This window comes from Cololabis saira, chromosome 10, assembly GCF_033807715.1.
Source record: "Cololabis saira isolate AMF1-May2022 chromosome 10, fColSai1.1, whole genome shotgun sequence".
NCBI classification, from domain to species: domain Eukaryota; kingdom Metazoa; phylum Chordata; class Actinopteri; order Beloniformes; family Belonidae; genus Cololabis; species Cololabis saira.
In genome coordinates, this window is record NC_084596.1 from 19,430,499 (window position 1) to 19,454,912 (window position 24,414).

Here is a 24,414-nt window from a genome sequence, read left to right on the forward strand (position 1 = left end):
TTTACAGGAATACACGCCACATTAATCCTGCTCACCTCTGCTCACCTGCTGCATCTGTCACCTTACCTGCACAAAATACAGCATTTAACAGCAATATCCTCTGTGGAGTACATCATGTCACAAAAGGACAAGAAGAAACCTCCAGGAAAGTTGTTCTCAGCTGTTTAAATTTAAAAAAATCTCGAAATTTCAATCCTTAAATGACCATTTCACTGTCAGGCTGTTTAAGTTTTAGCAGTGGTGGATTCTTGGTGATGAAATAAATAAATGTATAAATAAGAAATCAGATGGAATGAATGTCTGTTAATGTGTGATATAACTAGGGGAGACTTTAAAGCGAAGTGTCCAGTTGTTAAGAGGATTAAAGGTCTATAAGAATAACTCCTATAGGGAATCAACAAATCAGGTGGCCTTATTTCTGGTTTGGAAAGAGCCAGAGTGACCAGTGACCAGTGAGGATGCCCTGCTTTGGTTATGTTGGAGTGATTGTAGAACAAGGGACCTCCAAAAAAGGAGTAACAAACCAGTGGGACTTGTGTTGAGACGTGTTGTATCAAAGGAAAGAGATGAAGAAGAAAACTGATTTTGACAAAACTAAAGGTGGAACCAACTCTAGTGTGTTAGAGTCAGTAGTCATAGATGCAGCTATAGAACAAGACTATAATAGTTAGTCTCAAACATAGCTTCGTGGTAGATATGCTGCTATAGGCCTGTGCTGCAGGGGGGCACCGACATGATCCACTGGGCGGTGCCTCTCACCCTTCTTCTCTTCTCCTTTTCCATTTTTTATTTATTATAAGTATCTCATAGCCATAATTTTTGTTTCATCATACTTGTAGTTTCTTGTCCTGGCCCCCTTTTTTTTCTCTTTTGTGTATGTTTGCAGGCCGGAGCTTTAGGAGCTGCGTGCTGGCCTGCGGTCCCCCCCTCTGGTCATCCCGCTGCTGCTTCCACCTGCCTGTGGTCCCCCCCTCTGGTCATCCCGCTGCTGCTTCCACCTGCCTGCGGTCCCCCCCCTCTGGTCATCCCGCTGCTGCTTCCACCTGCCTGCGGTCCCCCCCTCTGGTCATCCCGCTGCTGCTTCCACCTGCCTGCGGTCCCCCCCCTCTGGTCATCCCGCTGCTGCTTCCACCTGCCTGCGGTCCCCCCCTCTGGTCATCACACTGCTGCTTCCACCTGCCTGTGGTCCCCCCCTCTGGTCATCCCGCTGCTGCTTCCACCTGCCTGTGGTCCCCCCCTCTGGTCATCCCGCTGCTGCTTCCACCTGCCTGCGTGGATGTCTGCTGTGTGCTGTTGACGTCCCCGACCCCCCAGTCTGGCCTCCGGCAGGAAGGTCCCCCCTTATGAGCCTGGTCCTGATCAAGGTTTCTTCCCTCCTAAAGGGGAGTTTTTCCTTGCCACTGTTTGGCTTAAGACTTTTCTCCCACTAGGGGAGTTTTTACCTGCCATTGTTTATGTAATAATTGCTCGGGGGTCATGTTCTGGGTCTCTGGAAAGCGCCAAAAGACAACATTTGTTGTATTAGATGCTATATAAATAAAATTGAATTGAATTGAATCATGAAGCTTAAATATGTTAGTTATTTTAAATACTGAATTGATTCCACTAACACCATTAAGTCTCAGAGCTGCGTTCAAACGCCAGGCGGTGCGTGCGTTTTTTGGCACAGCCCTGTCACCTCAGCGGAGACGCAGGCGGATGCGCGCACACACGGGGGTGCGGACTGGCAGCAACACGCTGTAGGAGGGAAGACGGACGAGCCTCGCACCCGCAGCACCGAGCAGCAGGAGGAGGAGGAGGCGCAGGAGTCGCCTGCAGGAATCCAGTTGAAAAGTCCGCGGATGAGAAATGCGCTGAGAGGAAACCGGACTGGAGTCGCGCTTTCACCAAAGATCAGCTGACGGCGCGGAGACCACCGAGGGGGGGAAACCAGGGGGGGAAACCCAGCTTCGGACAAGTTGTGATTTGGAAATCCTTCCGGAGATGAATACCAACGATGCCAAGGAGTATCTGGCGCGGCGGGAGATACCACAACTGTTTGAGGTGAGAGATGTGCGCTCCGCGGGGCTGACACGGCAGCGCGTTGACTGGGGATTCATTTGGCACATTTTCTGTTCGATGCATTGCCATATGCACGACTGGGGTTCTTCTTCTTTGCGTAATCTTTGGATGAACGCCAAAAACCGAGCGCCAAAAAGCTCATTCCTTAATGAAGCAAGGATCTAAAAACAAACAAACAAACAAGCAAAAACAAGGAAAACACTGCTGATTCATAATCCTGCAAAGTAAACTCTTAATTCATTTGCCACGCTAAATTGAGCTGAGATCTGGAATAATAAACAGACTGAAAGGAACATTAAAAGTCACATTTTATGGAGCATTTCATGGACAATTGTAGAAAATAAAAGGATCTTAAGCCAATAAGTTTTATTCTAGCAGCATATAGACGTGAACCTGCTTTAAAGACTTAAAGAGCTCAAAATTCCCTGTTGATATTGTTGTATTCTGTATATAAGAAAGCAAAGATCCCCTCATGTCCAACCAACACAGGTAGATGCACAGCAGAGCGGAATGATAATGAAATATAATAGCCTATGCCTAAAATGCCAATTAGATACGTATCTTAATTATTCTCGCTCCCTGGTGGATTGCAGCCAATGTATGAAGTAATCAATGCCCTTTATGTACAGTCAATTCAAATTACATTGAGGAGTGAAGTGTTACATCATCATCATAATTGTGGCTCAAAATGGGCGTGTCATTATTAACTTAACCAAATACTTACATCAACATGTTCTGGAAAGTTTGCCTGTTTTTGTGGGGCTGCAGGAGGGAGTGGATGCTGATGAGGGTGGAGATGACGGAGGAACTCCCACAGGAGGGTTCTGTTTTGAAACATTTATGACGGAGGTAGAAAATGTCAGACAAACACGACTTGTGTTTTAGCCTGGGGTCTCTTACATCCATCCCAGCCGCGGGTTTGTCTCCTCTGCACTGACAAACGGGGTCATCAGGGCGCTGAGCTGAGTTGGCAGGCCAGAGAACAATTTCATGGCTCTCTGAAAACATTGGATGTGTTGTTGCAGTGGTGGAGCCAAAGGAAGGCGGCAGCTCCGCACTTCAGAACTTCCTCTCGTTAGGGCTTTTCTGCCGAGCTCCACTGCGCCGTCACACAACAACACATCCCAGTAAAGATGCAGCGCTCCCCGAGCCAGCATCCCCTCCTCACGGCCTCCTCCTCTGTTTCCTGCAGAGCCTGCTGACAGGTCTGATGTACTACCGGCCCGATGACCCCATCGAGTACCTGGAAGGCTGCCTGAGCAAAGCCCGGGAGCTGGGGGGGCCGGACAAGGTGCGGTGGGACACCTTCGTGGGTCAGGAGAAGAAGCCGCTCCCTCCCCTCAATGGAGGCCAGACACGCAGGTCTCTCTTCAGGACTGGTGAGGATGCAGCAAAACACAGTCAGAAGATTTGTTTATCTGCAGAAAGCAAGAAAGAGTCGTCTTGCTGCTGTTTGTCCTTAATTAATATAAATCTATCCACATTACATTTCAAACTCTTGCAAATAAAGACGTTAAAGACTGACGCCACTGCTTCAGAAACAAGTTGCAAGTCTCAAACCCATCCTGTCCCAAACCTTGGCATTGTTCCTCGTCAATACATTTCTGGCACGCAGAAAAAAGCTGCCAGCATATATCTTTTGTTGTTATTTCTAAAAAGAAATAAAAGAGCTTGTTGCCACAGACGTCACATCCCTCCTCCACGCCACCACGACCAACCAGCCCAGTGTTTGGACAGGAAACAGGGTTGACATTTGCACTGTACCTTCAGGAGGCCGGTTGTAGAAACATTGTTTAAAAACAGGAGGGGACGTTTAAACCATAATGAGAAAAAAATGATGTTTTGTTTTGTGCTTTTTCTCTTTTTTTCTGGTTGTTTGAGGAACTATGTGCCAAAAGTGAGGCAGAACAGATCCAACAAACAACTGATTACACTTTTGACATTTCTTACGGTTAAATATTTGCAGTTCAAAAACACGAAGACACAGTCCACAGTTAATTATTGACCAAAAGTCTTTTCATTCTTTCATTCATCCATCAGTTCCTGATCCCATTTGCTATTCCAAGGAAGTCTAACTGATGCAAAAAGTCCTGCAGATGAAAAACGTCATCAGGATTCAAAAAAGGACAATAATCTTTAACTATGCCAGCTGCGGACGAATGCATTTTTCATTTTTTTTTATCCCCTGGCTTCATTTTCACTCCAGATATTCATATTTGTTTGTAATGCATGCAAAGCACGGTGCCAGTGACACTGGCTGCTTTGAAAGATAAAATATAATCGTCTATGTAGGAGTGAGGTTCTTTTGTTTGTTTGTTTGGGGTTTTTTTTGTTATCACTGGGTGTTTTGTTCCTAGAATTCCTCTTTTATCTTCTCCTTTGTGTGATATTGTGGCAAAAATGCCTAAAAACTCAACTATTGACATTCTTTGACTACTGGGAACTGAGGGCTGAGGAAACATTTTGATAAGTTTATACTCACACACATTATCTTCAGGTCGGCCTACTGTTACTGCTGTAACTGCGTGATGGTACCGTCTGCTTGTGAATTACGGCTGCCTTCCTTTCCTCTCAAGTAGCTTGCAGCAATGATTTCTTGGGTTTTGCTCTGCAAAAGGTTCTGTAATCGAGACTTGACACCTGGGACTGATAACACACACGTGTTGCACAGAATCTGAACGAACAGTCATGCATCAATAATCTGACTTTTTCCGCCGGTGCCTAACCCTGTAAATCTCTGCATGTCTGTGTGTGTGACAGTGCTGCCCGACAGCCCCAGTTTTCCCTACAGAAGGTACGACCGCCTGCCGCCCATCAGCCAGTTCTCCATCGAGAGCGACTCGGACCTGTCGGAGACGGCGGAGCTCATAGAGGAGTACGAGGTGTTTGATCCGTGCAGGCCGAGACCCAAAGTCATCCTCATCATTGGTAAAGGACGAGCACCGCACCTCAACTACACGTGGCTTGACTGCGAGACGAGAGCTTTGACTGGCTTTTATGAATGTCTTTGAGTCGTAATAATAATGCAGCCAAACACACAGTAATCTGACTCGGGCTGTGAGCCTCACCCACATCGTTCTCCTGCTATCTATCTACGACAAGTAGAAGGGGAGCGTGAGCTTGCATGTGTGGATGTGTGAGTGTGTGTGTTGTTCCTGGTGTTTTAAACTTATCCCCGCCTCTCTCTGTTTGTATCAGCGCTGCAGATCGAGCTACATGTCCCTCACTGTGTTCGACACTCAGCCTCGCCTAATCTGATTTCCTCTACGTGCCTGCTTTCATCTGTCAAATCCATTTCTTTAATCTTCCAAATTAAGTGTGAAAGTTGCACAATAATGACAGTAGTTTGGTTCAAATGAAATACTTTTGCAAACTCTTTAAAATAGTTTATTAGAGATCAAAAACAAGCAGAAAAACAAAAAATCATAGCCTAAAATAGTCTCTCGGAAGCCTTGAAATTGACTCTTTTTAAAGCATTTATTGCTTTTGGTGTGATTTTCACACCATTGGTGGTGTGGATGACAGGTATTTGTCCACAAAGTCACTTTTTATGTGTTGTTTGACGGCACATTGTGCCCCAGTTTAAAGGAGAAAGCAGGATGGCATCAGCTGTCTCAGTGGAGGGTCACGGCAAAGGTTTCGTATGTCAGGTTTGCAGAGACGGACAAACAAATACGCGTGCATTCAGGACGGGAGGATGCAGGGAGGAGGCCGGAACAAGCATCACAAAATACTGAAAAGCACTTTCATTCATCATTGTAATTGTTCTATTGCCTCCATCTGCAGCAACGTTTCTAATATACAACATGAGAAAAGGGTTTTATTAGATCTGACAGGGGTGAAATCAATACTAGCGATAACGGCGGGAATGAGGCCTTTCTGTTTTATTTCCAAATCACTTACAAGGCAGCTGAATTTATTTTCCAAAATCTGCACATCCACAATTATGAAGCAGTTTATCTTGCTGGTTTCAGTCCCCGCGCTGGTGGGCGGGGCAGAGCAGTTCAAGGCGCTTATCTTGTTGTGCAGGCAGATATGGTTGGGTTGTAGGTGTGATCAGAAGGTCAGAGGAGCCGCGTTTAGAGCCTAATCGCCACACATGAGCCACCAAGAACACTTTACTTTTCAGGATTGAAAAGACTTAACGTTCAGACGTTCAGACGCTCAGACACGTTTGAGATTTTATGCATATTTAGTTAGACAATGCAGGTTTTTTTTGCCATTATGGACCAAACATTCAGTCAAAAGAGCATGATGTCACAAATGAGGGAAACAGCTGGCCACACTTTATTTGATGGCCACACAATTTACCCACCACTTTTTTGCACTTAGAAGGAATAATCCATTAATCCAGTTACGTGCTTCTCTACGTTTCCCACGTCGAGTTACTTATCTCTTAGATGGTGTAAAGTGGCTTAATCCACTCGCAGAAGCATCCTTTTCATCGTTAGCAAGCTCATTAAACAGTTGTAGGTGGATAATATGCTGCTGCAATTGATGTTAAATAGTTGTGAGGTCGTGGAAGTGAAGGAGTTTGAACACTGGAAGGTAGCAGGCACATGGATAACCTCGCAGAACACACAGAGCGCTTTTTCTCTACGTTTCTGTCCTCGTCGGTGGGCTTTCTCACCAACCAGGCCCCCCTGAGCTTAATATTAGTCCAACAAAAGGTGTTATGTTTCAAACAAAGAAGGCTGCACAGGCTTTCCAACAGCCTCTGGAGAGAGAGAGACAGGTCTTTATTCTTATTTGAAATGGCGGCGTAGCAGGAATATTTCAGGGCTTCTGACAGATTAGAGGAGGCTCCCATAGGATTCGATGGTTTGACAGGTTCTTTGCTTTTGACACTGAACACCTGAAGGATACTTTCCACACTTTCGAGCAACACTTAAGGACTCGTTTTACCTTCTACAGACATTTGTTTTAGTTATGGGTCTGAAACCTGGCTCTCAGTACGGGAATCTTGCAAATCTAATCAAAAAATTTCAAATATGTCAATCATGGCTTCTGTCCTCACCCCTAAAAAAACTCTTTCCTGACACTAACGCAGTGAAGGCATGGATTACTGACAACACAGCTTGTTCTGCCCCCCCCCCCCCTTCACCTGGCTTTCAACTGGGATAAATTTTGGAGCAGTTAATATTTCCATGGTAACGACGGAAACCCAGTTTTCACACAGCGAAGTAGCATCGCGGCTGTCAGACTTTACAGGCATGCAGACAGCCTGCTGCCAGAGCTGACGCCTTGAACATCTTTACGTGCTCGTTTGCGTATTTGATCAGTCTGTGATCATTTTATTCTTTAATAACGCTTTTTCACAGCCATTGCATAACGTTCAAACATAATATCCCTCCGGTTTTTCTTTTACGATGCAGTGAAAAGAGATAATTCATTATCAAGTGTAGGAGGTTCACACATACCTGCCCGCCCCCCGCGCCCCTACACTGTACCCTTTCGCTATTCAGCATTTGGACAGGCAGCCTTCTCTGTTAAAGCTGTCACACAATGGAACACAATCCCAGACAACATAAAGACCTGTGACTTGCTTGGTGCCTTTAAAGCTAATATAAAAAAAACATTTAAAACTCTCACAACAATGCACCCACTAACTTGCTAGTGAACAACATTACTTTTTCCTTCAGTCACTTTTACCTCCCCATGGGGTGAGAAGGTGTGTATGTGTGTGGGTGTAGTGCTGTATGCTGTGCATGCTGCCATACCCTCTAATCATGGTGTGTGTGTGTGTGTGTGTGTGTGTGTGTGTGTGTGTGTGTGTGTGTGTGTGTGTGTGTGTGTGTGTGTGTGTGTGTGTGTGTGTGTGTGTGTGTGTGTGAGGGGCACTGCATGTGTGATCTATTGCTACATCATATGTGACATATCCTTGAATAATGTTTGATGTTTTTTATCTGTGCTGTATTTATTCAATTCAATTCAATTTTATTTATATAGCCTCTATTACAACAGAAGTTGTCTCTAGGCGCTTTCCAGAGACCCAGAACATGATCCCCGAGCAAGTATTACATAAACATAACAAACAATGGCAGGTAAAAACTCCCCTAATGGGAGAAAAAACATTTATTTGTACCAAGGGACTGCAGATGCAAATAAGATAAGATTGTCCTTTATTTCTCCCTCAATGGGGAAATTCACTTTGGAAATTAGCCTAAGGCTAGCTCTGGTGCAATGCATCAAATGTCTACATTTATGTTTTTAATTGCACATGGTCCCTCTCAAAAAAAAACAAAAAAACAAAACAAACATCCTCTCACTAATGTGCAAACACCAGCAGATCCACACACACACCCATACACATTGCGCCTGACGCTCACCCGCACAGTGAAAGATTCTCCCAGAAACATCAACCACTCTCCCTCCCTGCTCAGGTGGCCCCGGCAGTGGCAAGGGAACACAGAGCCTGAAGATCGCCGAGCGCTACGGCTTCCAGTACATGTCCGTGGGCGAGCTGCTGAGGAAGAAGATGATCCACAACGCCACCAGCAACAGGAAGTGGAGCCTGATCGCCAAAATCATCACCAACGGAGAGCTGGCACCACAGGTAGCCGCGAAAAAGAGATGGGAACGAGGCAAAGAGGGGTCGGGGGGTGACGCCTGGCATGTCCAGTCTCGGCCGGGTCATTATCAAAGCAAGCATGCAAGCATGCTGGACAGAAAGATGCTTGTCTGCCTAATTAACATGAAATCTTTATGAGATACGGCTCCACGTGTGAAGAACATCAGCACAGACCCCTGGGTGGCCGTGCACGCTCCACCCTCTCCAACACAGCATACAGAATACACATCAGCACGTGCCCAGCATGAACCGTCTCCACCTTGGCAGGCTTTGTACCTCACTGTTAATTAATTCATCGATTTCATGAGGATTTTTACCCCGAGGATCAATATCAGCTCCATCCAGAGTTTGTGACGGTTTCCTCAAGTTCTCAAACTCCACGCGTGCACATCATTTGTTGGGAAATGGGGTTGGTGTCGGACCCAGATGTAGGAGAGCAGGAGGCCGGAGTTCCAAAAAATTTTATTTATTTAACTTAAACAAAACCAAAACGCTGCTGAGCAGGATACAAAAAACAGAACGTTTACACATAGCCGGGTATTTACAAAAACAGATATTTCCCCCTCTACGTTTTGAAAAATTCCATCATTTACACGAACCCGCATAAATACGCTGTTAAGGTGCTATGAGCAGCCAAACCTACAGGGGGCAGTGTAACGAGAAGCATAAAGTCGTGTTAGCCAATCGGAATCCTGGGAAAAAACATCAACAAATGACACGAGTAACTACAGCCGCCAAACAAATTGTAAACACAGGTCGCACACATGACGCTGGTGACGTTTCTGTCGCATAATGTGACGTTCTGAAGCCTAAATGTCTGTTTCCCTCTGTTTACAAGCAAACGTGAAGACTGAGTTTTTGTAAATCTCCACTTTGGCTGGATTTTTCAGGAATGATCGTTTTTGATTACTTTGAGCTTCGTTTTCGTGTAAACGAACGGCCAAAACGCATGAAAACACCACAGTTTTTGCAACGTGTAAACGGGGCATTAGACAAAAATCAAAAACTACAAAAACCTGACTTGGAAAACGCAGAGGGAGGAAACAGTACGGACCAGCAGGGAGAAGGGAAAGACACGACCAGACCAGATATACAGAAGGGTTAACGAGACACAGGTGCAGACGATCAGGGCAGATGGGAAACAGGAAAGTCAAGACGTAATTCGAAAACAAAGACACAGGCTTCAAAATAAAACAGGAACTATCAAAACCATAACATCATTATCCAATGAAGCCAAATTCCATATGACGTAGGACAATCTTACTGCATGCATTCAGTGAAATGTAGTTAGTGTCATTTGAGAGGTTGACGGGGAGATTCACATGTTGGCAGACGGGACCGTGTTCACAGCTCGCCGCATCTTCACCAAAACCATCGCCATTCTGGATTTCATTCAAGTCACACTGATCTATCCGTCAACATGCAGCGTTTAAATCAATGGAAATTAGAGGTAGTGTTAATAAGTCTCACACTTAAACAGAACGTCATGAATAATAAGAAGTTGTTAAAAAAAAGAAAGAGAGGTGAAATTATTATATACTGAATAACAAGTTTGTTGAAGAGCCGGTTTCCAGTGTTCACATTCGATGTTTCACAGCTTCATGGCCAGAATGAAAGACACACTTTACATCAAATTACACAGTAAGATTCAACGACCATTTAAATGTGTTCTTTCAGGGTCTTAAAGGGTTCAAAACGGAGCAAGTAGCTGATGTACCTGGTTTAAATGTGGCTTCTATGCCCAAACTTTGTATTATCCTCTCAAAGAGTTGTTTTGGTTTGTTTTGCTGAGGCTGCATGCAAGTTAAACGAGAATTAGGTTGTAGGTTAATTTCATTTATAGAGCGTAGGGCTGGGCGATATGGACCAAAAGTCATATCTCGATATTTTCTAGCTAAATGGCGATACTCGATATATATCGATATTTTTTCTGTGCCATAATTGGGGTTTCCCCCAAAGCATTATAGCATAGCATCTCTGTTAGCTTCATTTTATTCTGAGGCAAACCCTTAAAAAACAGTCAGTTTTAATACAATGCCTCGTGCCAAATGTCACACAGGTTCCTTTATTAACAGAGGTCTGCACAATATCAAAATGTATAAAACAAATTAAATAAAAATAAACTGCCTGCATATACTGTATAGAATAAAAATGCTTCTTGAATAAAATAAAACAAATATCCTTTCCTGCATAACAATTAAATTAAAATACACTGTGCAATTAATACAATGTAGACAGAAACAGGTAGACTTTTCCACTGAGGTTGACAGTTGTGCAAATAACAAAATATTTGTGCAAATCTCAAATAAAACATTCAAGTCAATTTGTCACAAAATAAGCTATATCAAAATCATAAAAAAAAAATATATATATATATATATATTTTTTTGTAAATCGATATAAACGATATTGTCTCCATATCGCGTTTGAAAATATATCGATATATATTAAAATCTCGATATATCGCCCAGCCCTAATAGAGCGCAAAAAGAGATAAATAAATAACCACTTTCCCAGCATCTGACATTTGAGGGGAACAAGCCACGGTTTGGACCTTCTCATGTACCATGGATGACATCACGCAGCCTTCCTCCGTCAGGTGTTGACACATAGATGCCCATGTGACTCCTGCCTCCCTGCAGACTGACACCAGCGCTCCGACTCACGGCCGTAAATGCTAACAGCCGATCACGTGATTGAGGAGACTGCCCCAGAAGACAAAAAGACATGATTTTAAGTCTATTAAGGGTAAAAGATGAAAAGTCAGCAGAGTGCTCTGTCCTTTTTAATCTCATCACGATACGGTCACATTTAAAGAAAAGTCTTTGTAAGCTTCTTTTGGCTTTATTACGTAGTTTTACACGCAGGTAATGTGTGGTATCTGTGGTTGTGGGGAGAGATTCAGGGCAGGTCTGGGTAGGGTTGCCACCTTTCAGAAATAGAAATAAGAGACGCCCCAATTTCAGCAGCGCAGGCGCCAAAAAAAGGGACATCCCCAAAACTTCTAAACTGCATAAGAAATATATATATTTTATGCGAAAAAAACAAAATGCTTTGATTTCAAGTTTAAAGTGCTTTAATAGCATTGAACTTGCATGATTGTACAGACAGCCAACCATACAAGCAACTGAAATAGCCTCCTATGTTTGTGTAAAAGTATGCTAAAATATGGTGTATATAGTGTAAAAGTTAATTTATTTCAATAATTCAACTGAAAAGGTGAAACTAATATATTACATAGTCTCATTACATGCAAAGCAATATATGTTAAACCTTTATTTGTTATAATTTTGATGATTGAATTGTTTATTGATTTCATAAAATATTCTAATTTTTTTTTATTTTTTATTTGGGTTTTTCATAAACTGTGAGCCATAATCATCACAATTATAACAAATAAAGGCTTGAAATATCTCACTTTGAATGTAGTGGGAAATAATACATTTGTTTCACCTTAAGTTGAATTTACTACGAATAAAGTTTTGCAATATATTCAAATTTTCCAACCTTCATCTGTATATTATGACATTAATAAATAAGAGCATAATATGTGTCTGTATTGGTTCAATATGGAACGCAACTTTTAATTCCCAATTACGTAACAATTCCGTATTTCAAGGGACGGGTGGCAACCCTAGGTCTGGGGATCGATTCAAATGTCAAGAATCGATTCAATTCTGATTCTTAAGATTCAGAATCGATTATCAAGATTTGATTCGATCCTATTTGATTCGATCCGATATCGATTTGGATTAGTGTTATTAAAACTGTTTTGAGCTGTTGCATGAATTATATGACTGTGTAGTTATGCAACGTATTAATACAAGTATTATATTGAGATTCAACAGCAAGTATTGGCAGCTAATGATGCTGTAAGGACCAATCTCCTCCCAGAATGCTGATAGAACTACTTTCAGAAACATCTTGGGGGCAGAATTATCAAACAGATCCAGGGCAGCAAACAGACGACGTATGAAATCGGTTTTATTTTTTCCCACATTCCGTTTTTATTTTTTCCATTTTCTGTCTTTTTATTATTATTTTTTGCATTTTATGCAAATGTAACCCCAAGACAGTATATAAAGTAATGAAATAAAGACAATTTATGCAATTATAACTGAAAACTTTAATGTTTTCATACCTTTAAACATATTTAAAGGCAAAAACATGGCACAAGTTATTCTTGTGTTCAACAAAACGTCGTTTTTTGGGCATAAACAAAAAAATACCAAAAGTTGTAATGTAATTATAAAGAAAATACAATCTTTAGACATGCAAATCGATTTTTAGGAATTAATATGAGAATCGATTTAGAATCGGAAAATCAATTTTTTCAACACAGGCCTAATTCAGGGGTAAAACACACAAGTTTGTTTTGTATACAAAACATAAAAGTGCTTGTATCCATGTTTTGATGAACACCTGAGAGGGGAGGGTGTTTACTGTCCACAGACACTGATTCATCGCCTCAAGGCTGCAGCACGAACCCCGTCCTGTGCTCGGCTCCAGTCCCCTCATGAATTATATTCAGTGACTACTTCAGTCCTTCATCATTTATCATCGTTTCCTTGCATGCGAGACGTCGTCACTTGTCCCTCGCAGCGTTTCAGTCCCGATACAAGTGAGCAGAGTCAGCCGAGCAGCAAGCGGATCACATTTGATCAGGGAAAACAAAGCTAATGACTCAACAGCAGGACCACAGAGAGGGAAGTTGGTACAAAGATCGGGTTCAGGTGCATATTACTGATTAACGGCTGGTCTTCAGGAGGCTGTTGAGTTTGATATACATCTTCTCCCCTTTTATCCTTCATGTAAATAACATAGCAGCTGCTGTAACCTTGATCCTTTGTCTGAGAAAAGTCGAAGAACAATTGCAGAGGAACGTGATTATCACGTCATTCATTTCTGTGTTTAGCGTGAGTCGAAGGTTTCGCTGCAACTAGTAGTCAAAAGTGACTCTTTAGACAACCTGTTCAGTTTCTGCAAGTGTTTATTACCGTCATCAGGGACGTCTTTGGTGTCAAAAAACGGCCAGATGCTGCTCGTCTCCCTGCCTGGTCACGTGACTGACGTGTCCCTTCAGAAATCCCAACAGTCTTCTCAGGAGATGCTTTTGGACGTTTGACAGCCGGCTCTGAAATCAAAAACCCAAAGCACTTTTTCTTTGATGCTCCTAGACTGTGAAGCATCTCTTTAGAGGGCTTCACCAGAAACCAGAGCCATTTTAGACTCAATTCAGACATTTGCTGCAAAGTGTCCGGCGTCTGAGCTGCGAGTTAAGAAATAAGAGAGCGGAATTACTCTCCTTTTGAAGATGATGGGGAAGGATCTGGTGCCGGCTGAGTGGTGCTGCCGGCTGTGCCGAGCGAAATACCTTGCTGGACCGCGGTCCTCGGCCGGCGCCATCAAGCATTGATGATTAAAGTCTGTGCAGAACTAAAATAAGTTCTCCAGCTGATCACTGGTGGCCGGCTCTAAAAGTTTCCTTTCAATCCCAGGTTAAAATGTCCAACTTTACAGCAGAAATGAACATATCTACAGTCCGTTTTGGTCTCTATTGTTAGATTTCACATCCACGACAGCTCTGAGGGGGGATCTATCTGCGAGCTCAGCCGATGGCTATCCAGCATCATTTCCTCTCTATCTTCATCGTCACGCTACAAGGCTTGGGAAACAATCGGAGATTTAAACTATCCCAGCGTCGTCTGAATGCAGTAGATGTTTCTAATCTCGCCACAAAAACAGGATATTGGATCGTAACCTTCCACAGACGGCTCCACAGCTCCCGAAGAAGCTGGTAGCCGTGGCTAACTTTGATTGACATACGGTGGGCGTGCTGCAGAGGGTTTCATGGATGATGACACGGATGGCTGTCCAGATATACTTCAACAAGTCTTTAGTTACAACTTGTATAGAGAAACAATAATGCAGAAATTCCAGTCATCATAGAGATAGTCGATAGTCCCAAATAGAAATGATTCCAGCATTAGACTCATTCTTAGTTGTTGTTGATTAAATTACAGCCGTTTCTGAATTTCAATTTCAGTATGTGATTCACTCATGGCATTTCAGGTGGAAAGCTTTATTATTTATTTATCAATTTAGATTTTTTTATTTTACTTTTTATTTAATTCATTAAAAGAAAAACGAAACAGTTCAATATAATGACAACAAATCTCTTTCCTTGAATGAAAGGGAACAGAACGAAGACTAAGCTTATTTTATCTGTCCCTTTTTCCTAAATAATTGAATTTCAATTAATATAATAATAAAAAACAAAAACAAATGACAAATTACGTAATAACACTTTCCAATAAACTTAATTTAAAAAAACAACAACAAAAAAACAAAACCAGAACTACAACAAAGTTATAAAATAAGACAAATAGCTGTCGTTAAACACAGATAGTCGTATTCTTTTTTGATTCAAAGAAAAAAAATATGACAATGGTGCTAAAAAGAGAGAGAGAAAAAAAAGAAAACCCACCTAACTTAAACGAGCATGAGGCAAGAATAAGAAATGAGACTCATTAGCGCCAGGACGACTGTCGGGGTTCCTGCAGCCAACAGCACGGGAGCGCATGTGTAATCTCATGTGATTTTCAAATCAAGCTCTAAATATGACTTACAATGTTATCTTACCTGGTCAGTAGGAAATGAGCCATGTCAGCATCTGTTTTCAGTCCCAATTCAAGTTGAAGCTGCCTCCATGACTCAAACGCATATCCAATGTTTACTCGTGCGCCGCCGAGAACGCGCATGGAGCGTCATGTGACGTCACATCCGCAGGACAGCGCGGGAAATTCCGGTCCGGAATTGCAGCACATTTTGCAGCACACAGCCTGTTCAAGGCAACGGAGAGATACACTAGAGGGCTCATTCTTTTTGGTTTGGAACGCTTCATCTGACATTATTACTAGAAAACTTAAAACGTATACGAATTTTTTTCACAAATCCTGCCTCAATCCTGCCTCATGCTCCTTTAAGAATTATCATTATATTTCTTCATCAAACTGGCTTTTATTATTCTTTTAAATGTAATGTTTTATTTGCATTCTTAGATTGCTAATCGTCAGAATAGTTTGCAGTTTAACTGCAGTTAGACGCCAGCAGAGACACCTCGGTTTTCAACTACAAGCTACAGCGTTTCTTGGCTTAGAACGTGTTTTTGTCGTTGGTTTTCGCTGCACCAGATTGTAGACGATGCCCGTGAGTTGTGACATTTATTCAGGTTGGTTGACCTGAATTTCTTGCAGAGTTTTTTTAGAAAGTTTCATCAGTGACACGAGATATAAAATTAGCAATGTAAATAGTTCACATCACTATTTCACAAGTGTGTTCTGGCCTTCAGAGGCAGCAGGATAATACACATGGGATGCAGAAATATAAATTACATTTTCCATTACAGTAGAGAATCGTTTTGCTCACATAGTCAATACATGTCACCAGAGATCAACCAAAACAAATCAATCAGTCAACACGTCCACAGCCAGGTGCATTTTACTTCAAGTTTAAATGACCTGACCAGCTCTGACACATTCAGCAAATTTACCTTTCGATAAGAAGTAGATGCTGTCGCTGGCTTTCATGATTTAAACCAGCTTCAACGGCATCATTGTAGCAAAGAGAAAAATGTGATAAAGGCTTTCAATATGTGATAAACCTCAAGCTATTTCTAATATTCATTCATTTTACATGTATATGAAAGTACTATGATTTGAACCCGTGTGCCCTCTTCAAATTTGCTACCTTCTAGACACTTTGGTGGCAACAATGTACACAAACAAAGAGGGAAACTGCTGTTAAATGATAGTACATCAATATTTGTTTTAGTTTTTTTGTCATAAATGTCTGAGACAACTTCAAATATGCTCAAAACTAAATCTTTTTCATGATTTAACCCGTTACTTACCAGTTTAATTAATTGAAATATGTCATTTGCTACAAACAAGCCCCCCAAAAAAGACTTGTTTTACAGATAATAAATAATAAATGATAAATAGAAGGAGGATGGAGCATTGGTTGTGATTAAAGTCTTGGATATGTCAACGATTAGGAATACAACTGATGAGATTGTGTTGGTACTCGCTCTGCACACCTTCGTTGCCAAAATCTCACTGCCGTCATAGTATAAAATCATGTATTCTGTAATGTTAGCATGTCATTTTGAGGAAAAGTGGTGATATTTGACATACAGGACTGTCTCAGAAAATTAGAATATTGTGATAAAGTCCTTTATTTTCTGTAATGCAATTAAAAAAACAAAAATGTCATACATTCTGGATTCATTACAAATCAACTGAAATATTGCAAGCCTTTTATTATTTTAATATTGCTGATTATGGCTTACATTTTAAGATTAAGATTCCCAGAATATTCAAATTTTTTGAGATAGGATATTTGAGTTTTCTTAAGCTGTAAGCCATGATCAGCAATATTAAAATAATAAAAGGCTTGCAATATTTCAGTTGATTTGTAATGAATCCAGAATGTATGACATTTTTGCATTACAGAAAATAAAGGACTTTATCACAATATTCTAATTTTCTGAGACAGTCCTGTAAGTTATTAGTTTGTGCGTCTGAAATCATTTAAAAATCTACATCTGATTCATTAAAGTCAACATTTATTATGCAAACTTCAATAATAACAAAAAGGACAATAAGAATATAAGAAATAGGAGTAAATCTGACACAGACTTATCCAGGCTTTTACTGTGTGATGTAAGAAACAGCTAATTGGATTCAGGGAGGCTGCCTCTGCGTGTTTAGGTTTGCTCACTTTCAGCATGCATGTCTCTACGAATGCACCTGTTGCCAACTGACACGCCTGCCTGTGGTGGAGCTGCTGGTGTCAGTGGTTTCTGCAAGGGCAGCAACAGCGGTCCGTAACTCTACCACCACTGCAACAGCAGATGAGTCCTGCAGATCGCTGGAAAATAAAGGCTGCATCCCCATCCCTGAAGCCCCGTCTGCACTGATAGGCCTCTTCGTTTTGGTTCCTTTTTACTTTTCTCCAGAAGTTTTTCCTTTCTTTCCTCACTAATGAGATGACCCCTCAACTAAAGTTGCATGTTTATCTTTCGTGATTCATCAAGAACCAACAGTTTTTGGGCTTGTATCTGTTGGTATGATTCAGATGAGCGTGTGTGTGTGTGTGTGTGTGTGTGTGTGTGTGTGTGTGTGTGTGTGTGTGTGTGTGTGTGTGTGTGTGTGTGTGTGTGCCGTTTTTCTGCTTGAATCATGCTGTTCATCTGTTGTCTATGCCAGCTGGTGCATTGTTAAAAATGTCTATGGACTCCAAACTGGTATCTGCACAATGGTCCAGTCATGTGCACAGTTATACGCTCATCGCCTGTTGATCTGCATCTGTCAGTTGCTAGCAGACCATCTAGGTTTCAGTTGCCTTGGTAATCCTCTTGCATATTTTATAACCCCAAATATGCTCCTGTGATTTGTTGAACTTCAGTAATTCTTTACTCAGAAAGGAAGTCAGCGCTGACGTTATTTACCCAGGGTCCAACATATACAACAATTATTTGGCGTACTTTGATACAATGTATGAAATAGTTAAATTGAGAGCATCAGAACAAGTGAGTGAGTGCCGCTCCCAAATTTTTTAAATGCCTGTTTATGGCCTGCAAAAGTTCCTTTCAAAATAAAACACCGGCTTCCTCCTGCTGGTCATTTTCTCCTTCGTCATAAATGCTTATAACATCTCTAACTTCAAAATGTGTGGTTTGGCTTCAGCAACTCAGATATAAACAAGCAACAAGAAAACATATTTTATGCAACATTTACACAACTAAAGGCACCAAATGAAACCCCACGTGATGCTGCTCAGGACTGCTGAACTCATCCATGTTATATTTGATGTGCTTTTAGATTAAAAATCTGACAACGCATCCCAGGTCTTCAGATAACGACGGCAATAAGGCTGACAATCTTCATGAATAAGAGATTCAACAGATTAAAGAGTTAAAGAGTCTTAGGCCCCGTTTACACGGAGCAAAAACGGAGGCGTTTTCATGCGTTTTGGCCGTTCGTTTACACGAAAACGGAGCTCAAAGTCACCAAAAACGATCATTTCTGAAAACTCCGGCCAAAGTGGAGATTTTCAAAAACTCAGTTTTCACGTTTGCGTCTAAACAGAGGAAAACGGAGATTTAGGCTTCAGAACATCACATTATGCAACAGACACGTCACCATGTGTGCGACCTGTGTTTACAATTAGTTTTGCCACCGTCAATATTTTCTTGTATTTTACCTGTTTTATATTCTAAAGTCATCTAAAATCTTAAAAGTAACTCCACTTCTCTGTCACTCCAAACGAAAGACTCTCGTTCCGTCTTGGAAGTAAAGCCTGAATTATGGTCCCGCGTTAAATCGAAGCAGAGCCTACGGCGTAGGGTACGCGGCGATGCGCGCCGTACCGTGTGCGTCGCCGCGTACCCTACGCCGTAGGTTCTGCGTTGGTGTAACGCGGAACCATAAATCAGCTTTAAATGGAAGTTACACGTGTCATTTGTTGATGTTTTTTCCAGGATTCTGATTGGCTGGCATGACGTTAACAGCGTAATTATGCGGATTCGTGTAAACCAAGAGATTTTGAAAACGATCTCGTGTAAACGAGGATATTTTTCAAAACGCAGAGGGGGAAATTTTTGTAAATACCCGGCTATGTGTAAACGGGGCCTTACACTGTACTCTCCTACGACGTAAAACTAATGCACAACAGTGACTACGTTTACATGCAGTCAAAATCCGGGTTACGGTCAATATTCCGGTTACTGAAACATTCGGAATAATCTGTTTCCATGCAAGAGCAAACAGGGTTATCCCTGTATACATGCTAATTAATCATTTGGGATATCTGGATCAAACCAGCGACGCACGGAGAACGTCATGACGCAATTCCCGTCATTTCCGCTTCTTCTTCCTGTATCCAAATCCAAAACAACAACAATACCAGCAGCACAGCGATAATGAACAGCCCAGTAGAAGTCATTTTGTTTCTCGGCCCTCTAGTTCGCATTTTTCAGCATCTTCCAGCGGTGCTTGATCTGGTCTGCGTTCGTACAAATCCTGCTTCGCGCAACTTTTCGCTCACCTTTTTGTAAATCTCGCTATCCCGGTACTTTCTACCGTCTACAAATGCCAAAATGTTCATATCTTTCATTACATTTATGAAGTGATTAGTCTCCTTCTGGTCTTGCGTTTCGCCATGTTTATAAGAACTTCCTGGACTCAAAAGAGCAGAAAAGAGCGAAAAGAACATGCGCAGAAAACATACATGACCAAATATTGGGGTTAGAAAAGGAGTAACCCGGAGACTTCCGGTGAGCGGCGAAGAGGAATGGCGGCGTAAAGCGAGACTCTTACCAGTCGAAGGCAAATAAAACCCCTCAAATGACAATAGAACGGATCCAAAGTTAAACCGAGAGAGGAATGAAAGGGGGAACTCGACGGAGTAGCCGAAGAACTCAGAAAATCCAGGAAAAAAAGAAAGATACCGTGGTGAATACCGAAGGCGAGGAGAGTGGTGGTGAGGCCGCGGCCCGGGAAGAAAAACCCTGTAGCTGTACAAATGCTTGGAGGACATCACCAAAGGCATACGTGAGCTCCGAGGAGAAATGAAGAATGACTCTCAACGCAAGCTTCACACAAGAGTTCACAAAATTCAAAGAAGATATAAACAACAAACTTCAGGCAGTGTCGAACTACAGGAACAGAAGAAAAGTCTCAGCAAAGCCCAAACACGTATCGATGAACTTGAGACATTTAACATGGAGGTGAAAGAGGCGCTGCTGACAACGCTCCGCGAGCAGAGACAGCTGCGGGAAAAGGTAACCGAACTCGAGGGAAGGTCCAGGAGGAACAACGTGCGGATATTCGGGGCACATGAGGGGGCAGAAGGGGACTCGGTCCCCCGCTTCGTGGAGGATCTAATACGGAGGGAGCTGACGCTGCCCGAGGACACAACCTGCTGATTCAGAGGGCACATCGAGTGGGTGTGAGGAGACCCGGCCCCGGAGAAACACCACGGTCCATAATCATTCATTTCCTCCAGTTTGATATCAAAGAAATGATATTGAAGAAGGCGTGGCAGAAACGGATTAAATTAAACAACACACTGCTCTATTTTGACCACGATTATGCGGCGGAAGTGGTGCAGAAACGCAAAACCTACACGGAAATAAAAAAGATTTTAAAGGGTCATGGCATCAGGTTCCAGACACTTAACAAAGATCAAGATCCACTGGACGGATGGACCCCGGCTCTATAACAGCGCACACGAAGCAGCAAAGGAGATGAGGAGACGGGGGATGGAGGTCCAGATGAGGGAGGCTGAAGAAGGGCATGCGCTGGCGGAGCGCATACAGGCGGCATCACGGTGGCAACGTGTCGGAGATCCAGGGGCGCATGGAGAATTAACCGGGCGCGTGAGAGGAAAACTGTGCGAGTTTCCGAGATCTGGAGACACTGACGGTATTTGAGGGAAACGGGAGGAATAGATGTGAACACGTTTTATATACTTATTGCCTACAGGAAGAGTGAAAATGTAAGACTGTATACCTGCGGTTATATCTTGGGTTTGTTTTTTTTCAGGCCGTAAATAAAGGGGATGTCTTTCAGCCATATTGATTTATTTCTGGATTTAAAGCCACAGTTTTCCCCTGGGTATAGGCTTCTCCTAATAAATATCTGTCTAGACTGGTATGGCGATTAGGAAATGTTGGACAATACTAGAAGGAGACGGGGACCCCTTTGGGGACCTCCCCTACCTCTAGTGAGGGGCCCCTCCCACATCGAGGGATCTTCCCCTCCCCTACCAACAGGGGTTTGGGCACAGTTATGGAAGCCCATATTATTGGAAGTACTGTGCTATTGCTATTGTTATTGTTATTGTTCAGGTTGTTAATGTTCTCAGTGTCAGTGGAGATGAAGAGCGAAACCTAAAGAAAAGACAAGATGCATCATAACCAACTTAAAGTGGTGTCTCTGAATGTGAATGGGTTGAATAATCCAATGAAAAGAGGGAAGGTCTTAGCGAAATTAAAAAAGGAAAAGTCACAGATTAGTTACTTACAAGAAACATATTTATCAGACCAGGAACATGAACAATTTTAAAAGATGGGATTCAAAAATGCGTTCTATAGCTCATACAAGGGGGGAATAAAAGGGGAGTGATAATTTTGATTCCGAACACAACAAAATTTGAGACCTTAAAGGAAATAAAAGATAAAGAGGGGAGGTATATTGTGGTCAAGGGGAAAATTGAAAACCAACTGGTTACGCTCATTAATGTCTACGCACCTCCAGACAGTGGTAAGGGTTTTTTCAGGAAACTATTTGAGACCATGGTGCAAGAAACTGAAATAATTTTAGTATGTGGAGGGGACTTTAATAGTACGCTGAACCAGAATTTGGATACAACTAGTACAAAAAATAGTAGCAAAATTCAAATGACCAGATATATAAATACCGTTCTGAATGAACTCGGAATTATGGATGTCTGGAGGGAATTACACCCTCTTGAGAGGGATTTCACCCATTACTCGGCCCCTCACTTGGTACACACAAGGATTGATTATTTCTTTATGAATACAGTTGATAGATTTAGAATAGAGGAATGTAAAATTGGAATAGCGGACTTATCGGACCACTCTATCCTTCACCTGACACTAAGTCTGAACAGTAGAAAAAGGAATACAGTATGGAGAATGAACGTCGTCATACTAAATGATCCAGGGATTGTCGAGGAGATTAAAACAGAAATAAATTCATATAGGGAAATGAATGATAATGGAGAAGTAGATTTTACGACTCTTTTGGATGGTATGAAGGCAGTTATGAGGGGAAAACTAATATCCAAAGCAGCATATCTGAAGAAAGCTAGACAAGAATTGTATCAGACCAAGATTAAAGAGCTTAAAAATCTAGAGCAGCAACATAAAAACCTGAACGACCCAGACAAACTTCAACAAATAAAAGAAGTGAGGACCAAAATAAATGAGATTCTAGGAAACAAAGTAGAAAAGAAAATCAGATTCACCAAACAAACGTATTACGAATCAGGCCCTAAAGCAACAAAATTATTAGCTAGACGAATAAGGAAGCAACAACTCATGAATACAATTCATAAAATCAGAGACCCTGTTACCAATACTTTTGAATATGAACCAGAAAAAAATCGATAGAATATTTGAAGATTATTACAAAAAATTATATTCACAACCGGCCTCAGCGGACGAGGAGATGATAAGAAGTTTTCTAAATACATTAGATCTACCGACAATAGGAGAAAAACAAAATGAGGATATAAATTCATATATGACATTAAGGGAACTTGAGGATGCTATCAATAGATTAAGATCAAACAGAACGCCGGGAAGCGATGGCTTCCCAGTTGAGTGGTACAAAGTGTTTAAAAAGGAACTGAACCCAATACTGTTAGCAGCATTCAATGACTGCGTTTACATGCACTCAATATCCCTTTTAAAACCCGAATATTGGCAATAACCCTAATTTGCACGGCCATGTAAACACCAATAACCCCTTTGAATAACCCGAATTTGCTCATATTCCGGTTTTTAAAACCCGAATATTCGGGCATATAAACGCCAAACAGAATATCCCGATCAAACGGAACATGAATTTGTTTTCTGCGCATGCTCTGTTCGCAAGGAATCCTGGTCTTTTGAGTCCAGGAAGTTCTTATAAACACGGCGAAACGCAAGACTACGCCACACTTTTGGAGTAAGGAGGAGACTAATCACTTCATAAATGTGATGAAGGATATGAACATTTTGGCATTTGTAGACGGTAGAAAGTACGGGGATAGCGAGATTTACAAGAAGGTGAGCGAAAAGTTGCGCAAAGCAGCATTTGTTTTGAATTTGGATACAGGAAGAAGAAGCGGAAATTACGCTAATTGCGTCATCACGTTCTCCGTGCGTCGCTGGTTTGATCCAGATATCCCGAATGATTCATTACCATGTATACAGGGATAACCCTGTTTGCTCACGCATGTAAATGGAATATTCCGAATGTTTCAGTAACCGGAATATTAGCAATAACCCGAATTTTGACTGCATGTAAACGTAGTCACTGACTACGTCCATTTGTCTTGAGGGGACAAATGCATGTACTATTTTTTCAGCATCTTTCTGTGACAGGATGTGTCTGATTTCGGCAATATTACGTAGATTAAATTGGCAGTTGTTGAAATTTGCTTGATGTGGGATTTAAAGGACATATCCTGATTGAATATGACCCCCAGATTCTTTGTAGAAAAGGGTAACTAACATGAACGGTACTTGTTGTTAGTAAAAATCACATTAGATGGATGTGAAGGTTGTAATCTCACAGCAGTGGTCCTGTTAGGGAGGGGTCTGCTTCTCTCTAGTCTAGAGGAAGCCAATAACCCTCTCTTATGTATAATGAATGAGTGAACGGGGGTTATTTTAGACCCTTCATCTCTGATGATTCCCTCCTTGTCTGCTGTATAGAGCTGCGAGTGGATCATCTCTGTGAGAAGCACAGATAGTTTGATCCCTGCCCTTCCTCTGAGTGCTCAGGCACCACTCAAGGAAAATGTTTTATTTCTTCCTTTTCTTAGATTGGCTTGTTCTGATTTTATACGACAGTTGGTTTTAAGAGATCTATGTTTTTATCCTCTGCTGCTGCAGTACCGCTCACATTCTGATGTCTGAGGGGAAATTAAAGACCTGTGTTATTTTTAGATGGGAGCGTCGCTCGTGTATCTCTGTTGCATCTCAA

The 24,414-nt window shown here is 41.9% G+C and overlaps 1 protein-coding gene across 1 annotated transcript in view; it reads left to right on the forward strand.

Moving 5' to 3' along the window:
• Positions 1-1,669: 1,669 nt before the first annotated feature.
• The window catches only part of ak5 (adenylate kinase 5), a 112,366-nt gene continuing 89,621 nt past the window's right edge, over positions 1,670-24,414 (forward strand). The window contains exons 1-4 of the mRNA XM_061731054.1: positions 1,670-2,043; positions 3,254-3,440; positions 4,822-4,989; positions 8,445-8,617. Of these exons, the coding sequence (XP_061587038.1) occupies positions 1,984-2,043; positions 3,254-3,440; positions 4,822-4,989; positions 8,445-8,617 (588 nt within the window). The 5' untranslated portion in view covers positions 1,670-1,983. The remainder of the gene's footprint in view (positions 2,044-3,253; positions 3,441-4,821; positions 4,990-8,444; positions 8,618-24,414) is intronic.